The 5,169-nt window shown below is 43.9% G+C and overlaps 1 protein-coding gene across 1 annotated transcript; it reads left to right on the forward strand.

The window, feature by feature from the left end:
• Positions 1-3,016: 3,016 nt before the first annotated feature.
• CCR75_004852 (uncharacterized protein) lies at positions 3,017-4,585 on the forward strand (the record flags this gene model as incomplete). The annotated part of the gene is made up of 1 exon (XM_067962938.1): positions 3,017-4,585. The coding sequence occupies one exon, from the start codon at positions 3,017-3,019 to the stop codon at positions 3,812-3,814; it is 798 nt and encodes a 265-aa protein (XP_067816239.1). The 3' UTR covers positions 3,815-4,585.
• Positions 4,586-5,169: the final 584 nt, after the last annotated feature.

Genomic DNA, 5,169 nt, shown 5'->3' on the forward strand with positions numbered 1-5,169 from the left:
AGTCCTCCTGTTCCGCAACGGATATTGCTTCTTCAAGCGTATCCAGTTCCAAGCGGAACAGGTGGGTCTTTACGGGACCATCCGTAAGACCTTGCATGAACACCGTAATCAACGTGAGCTTATGAACTGGGTGATTAGTAATACAATTCGCTAAGAGTCGTATGTGCTGGGCATATGCGTGAACATCACGCTTGCCTTGCTTAAGTTTCAGAAGCTCTGAACGAGCTCTGAACTCAGCCCTTGGCGCCTCAAACGTCTATTTGAGCCGGGCTTTAAAAACCTCTAGCGACCCAAAGACGTATGGGTCACGCAACTTAAGGCCCAATGCCCAAGTTTTGGCACGACCTGCCAAATTTGATTGAGCGAATATGACTTGCATTTGCTCGTCGACGATGTGACGTGCCCTTATGGCATCATCCAACTCGACAAACCATCTCAGGAGGGAGTCTTCTTCGACTCCCCTATACTTAGAGATATCAATCTTTAGAGTTTCGGGACGACGCGTATGCGTCATCCCAGGTACAGGGGTCTGTACCTGTTGTAACCTCAACAGTTCTGCCTGTTGAGAGCCTTGCTGATCCAGCAAGGCTACCTTCTCCTTCACCTCGTCAAATTCATGTTGTATGAACTTGGCGATGGTTGAATGGAGGGCATCTCTGTCCAAACCGGACAGCATGGCCGAGATAGCATCGTTCCTACGGTCCAAATCATTCGTTCGACCGCACTCCTTTTTATGTCGCTTAGAAAGAGTAGCTATCACGCGAAACGTGATGCGTATTTCCAATATCATCCAACATGTCCATGTTCGATGATGGAACTGTGGTCCTTGGACGGACTAAAAAGTGCTACCAGGTTTAATGGGGCACTACTTTCTCGTACTGCTTCAGTACAACTCCACTTCGCACTGCATCAGTGCGAGTGGTGCCTCACGTCACTTCACGTACACTAATTAGCTCGTGCAGAGGAAGACTCTCTTAAAAACGCTTGTTTTAAAGTGGGTTAATTAAAAACTGTATTAATATAATTAAGTTTTTCTTGTCTATCTACTTAATAATAACTTAATTATAAGCTTTTACAAAACATGTGCTAAAAGTCTTATCTGACTTTTCTTTGCGCGCGTCCTGCGCTGACTGGACCGCGGAGAACGTAGATGTAATGGTCTGTATCTACCATTGGATAAGCTTTAAGAATATTACCATGTAATGTAATATTCTTTAAATGTTATCTACCTTTTATATAATATATTAATTAGTAACCTTTAAGTGTTAATTTCATGGAACGATACACCCCGTTACAGATGGTGCAACCACTATTCTGTTTTCATCCTAATATTAAATGAAATAATGTCTGATCTTCCGTTTTTGTCAGAGTTCCGTTTATGTCGAGCCATCGCATCAGCGTTGGCATCCTGTACGACTTTATGAAACTTGGTCACGAGCAACTTTCTCTGATTGCGCAAAATACAGGCGAGGTCAGCAAGAATTTAAGCACATCGTTGGTATCCACCCTTATTTCGCAATTTGCTTTGGTGGTTATAATTTAAAAATTTAAATTGTTCAAGTGCAATTTTTAGCAGAAGAGAACTAGACAGAACTGTTGATTCTAAAACGAACTCATGGCTGACAGCAAAAAAGTCATAGCTATCATCTTCGCATCACTAAACAAAGGACGTAAGTGTCCTTATTATCAGTGTGAAGTTGGTGGAGCTCAATTTTAAGTGGGAGATGGACCCATCAAATAATTTTTGACAGCTTGGTAATGCATTACAGTCTTCTCTCTGGATAACTTATAGCCCCGGTAGACACCCTTTAGTATGAGTTATCAAGCGTTATCAATTATTGGAGTATACTGTAGTGGCGTCTTACATACGCTGTTAGTACGACCACGGTGACGTCAAATCCTATCAGTCAGTGGAGGCTGTACGTTTTCGGGGGATAAGTTATCGGAGTGGGGAATGTACTATATTTGAAGAAAGTTGATAAGTCTGCCACAATAGTTGTTGTCCAGCCACCTATCTAAAACAAATTCATCGCTACAGAGCTTGTAACTTTCAGGAGGTAAGCGTTCTGTATTTGGAGAAGACGTGAGACATGTGCTCTTAAACACTTCGACGACATCGACCTTAGCTAGCAATATCAAAAAGAAGTATTAAAGAAACATGAGCTATACCGGACGACACATTATCAATTATTATGAAAAGACAGAAGGAGCCCATTCATTCATGTCATCGCTTGCGATTCCCAAATTTAGTTTGCCAAGAAGATTCATGTTCGACAATTGTTCTTACATGGTACTTGTATGTTACGAAGAACATTTTCGACTTGGTATATTTCAATGCCCCACCTCTTGATTTGGATTAATAGCGAAAGCATATCTCTCATCCAATTTATTTTATCGGAATCAGAGGTCTCAATATGTTCTTTATTTGCTTGCGCGTAGAGGAGCTCTACGCTGCCTCTGTCACAGCTCAGACTCTTAGTACATTTACTGTCACGGCTGCACCAAGCATTTTTGTCTGTTGTGTTCCAATCTCGCTGATACGAGGTCGTCGGACTTTCTAAAACACAAGCCCAATTTTTCCTGGACACGAATAGCTGATTCTGAAGCTTGCTGTTTAGAAAAAAGAGCATGTACAAAGTTAAAATATTACGCGTAATGAATCAGGGCAAAACAAGCGAAAGGGTTGGCGGAGCAATGTAATCGTTTAATTGTTTGAATCCTAAATTCGTTTCCTAAAACAAGGTGTTTGTGGCAGCATACTACGCGCAAGTTTAATAGCGCGGAGAAGGCGTCTATCCACAATTTCGCAGATACAGTGGCTTTCTCAATTCCGCATCTTTAGGATTACGCTCTCTGATTTGCCGTCGTAATATGAAAGCTCCCTTTCAGCCAATCCCGACCCACTTCCGCAGTGGACATGACACCGTTTAACAGATCCAATTTACACAGTGGAGCTGTCCCAATCGCTTGCATTCCCCATTTGGCTACGTTCTTTGCAAGTAGCTAGTGGCAAAAAATGACTTCGCCTGCGATTGATCGAGTCAGTAACGCCATGCCACTCCCCCGTGGCCGACGGAGGTCGTACGATGGCACTATAGTAAACATGCCTGCGCCTACCAAATGTGGGCGCAGCGAGTCGCTACGATCTACTTGGATGAGCAACGGAAGCGACTCCATGGCGGAGGATCCAGACTACGATGATAATAACATCGAAGTTGAGGCTACGACGCGACAGGAGGCCCAGCCATTGCTACAGCCACTAAGTGACTGGGTCTACTGGCAACGGGACGTGGTAGCGCTCCCAAATTGCTGGACTCGAGTGTTTGCCGTGTTTTGCGGCAACACGCTGTGGCTCTATCGCTACGAAGACGCTTCCGCTAAAAGTTTGCTTGTCTGCATCCGCGTTCGGACGGCGAATACTGGAATTGATCGCCGCCAATTAGAGCTCACAGACGTCACGACATTAACGAGCGTGCAGCTTTATCTCGCAGACGCATCGGCTCTCGATCGATGGCACAGCCACGTGGCATTTGCGATTGCCACGTTTGCTTATGAAGTAGATAATCCATCAAGTCGCGCGATGATTATCGCTCCATTGGTATCGGGTAGGCCAAAACGGGGATTCTGGAAGGCGCTAATTACGGCTGGGGCGGCCAAGACCAAAACCCACGAACCACACACTCTCGTGGTGCACGACAACCTACGGAGGAAGAGCTTTAACCAGCGTTGGACATCGGTTACGACCGCGTTGAAGAGCGTGCTGCACCGCGACAGACAATCCCCACGGCTCGAGGGAGGAAGGGCTACAATCTGATACCACCATGGTGTGAAAATGGTGTGCTTCATGGGTATTACTGCGTAAGTAGTCTTAATTTATCGGTAAATTACTTTTCACTCGGGCGAGACGCCTCGTCTGCCTTGCTTTCACTATCTGTCATTGCGTACTGTATGTAGAAAGATCTTGACATCTGACGACAGTGAAGCGAACGCAATCGTCGTTTCCGAGCGAGGTTGTAAGTTGTAGAATAGGGCTGTTATTAGTGAAATAACAGATTCCGCCAGCTGCAACCCTTTCGAAGTTTACGGCAAGCACATCGTGTTATAATAATGCTGATAATTGTGAACTGCTGCAAGAAGAAGGAAATTGCACATTCTGCGCCATGTCGCTGCTACCATGTACAACCTGGCATAAAAAAGGCTGTGTGTGGAGGAGATGTGAGTCAGAAATTGCCTTATGGCAAGCCTGTGTTCTTTCGTCCAGCATAATTAATTTTTTTGCTCTTTCGTGATTTGCTCGAGCACTACGTAACTGGCGCTTCTTTTCATGTAATCCGAAAGTACCACTGTACCGCTGTAAATTTGAGTGATTCTAAATTGCCTTTTTGTTGACGGATCGAACGTGCGCCACAGCGTTGCTGCAGATGAATAATCATTGTAAAATAGCTGCCTTGTTTGCCACATTGCTATAATTTATAACATCCAACTAAATTAATGAAAAGGATCGATCTTGCTTTGGTCCAGATTTTGCTAAGATCTCAAAATACTGCTGGAAAAAGCCTACAAACTGGGCTACCATATTGGTTCGAATCAGCTAATGTCAATACAATGCACTAATATTTGTCAGACATGAGCACTTCCATCATGCTTGACCAAGGCGCTGATTCATTTTACACAATAAGTAGAACTCACGATAAAGCATATGTTTTTACCTGTTTTAATACCGATCACGCGCACCTGGCCGTAGGATTTGCCTTCTATGGTAGTCCTACAAGGCTATGGATGAATCCATTGCCGAAATAACTACCACCTTTTGAGTCTATGAATTTCTTACTGCGGTCCTGCGCCTTAATGCTGAAACCATTTCGGCTGCAAATACTGCTGCCATTTCTGGCGCAGCGCCGTAATGATACATCAATATTGTAATTTATTGCCTCAAATTCTTGGAGCAATGCAAGACATTGTTTGAGGCAGGCATTTAGACAATATGAGCATCTTTTACAATGTTATCTTGTAACTTATAGAATCTATAGCATTTCAATGGAGTAACGGGCTAAAGTTGCCCTATGTCACGCAAACCCGTAAAGAACACTTACGTACATAAAGGAAGCACTTCGACCTGCCCTTACGCGCCCTTGAATATAAAATTCACATAGGTGTATTTACATTGAA

This window comes from Bremia lactucae, linkage group LG14 (genome assembly GCF_004359215.1).
Source record: "Bremia lactucae strain SF5 linkage group LG14, whole genome shotgun sequence".
In the NCBI taxonomy this organism is placed as follows: Eukaryota; Oomycota; class Peronosporomycetes; order Peronosporales; family Peronosporaceae; genus Bremia; species Bremia lactucae.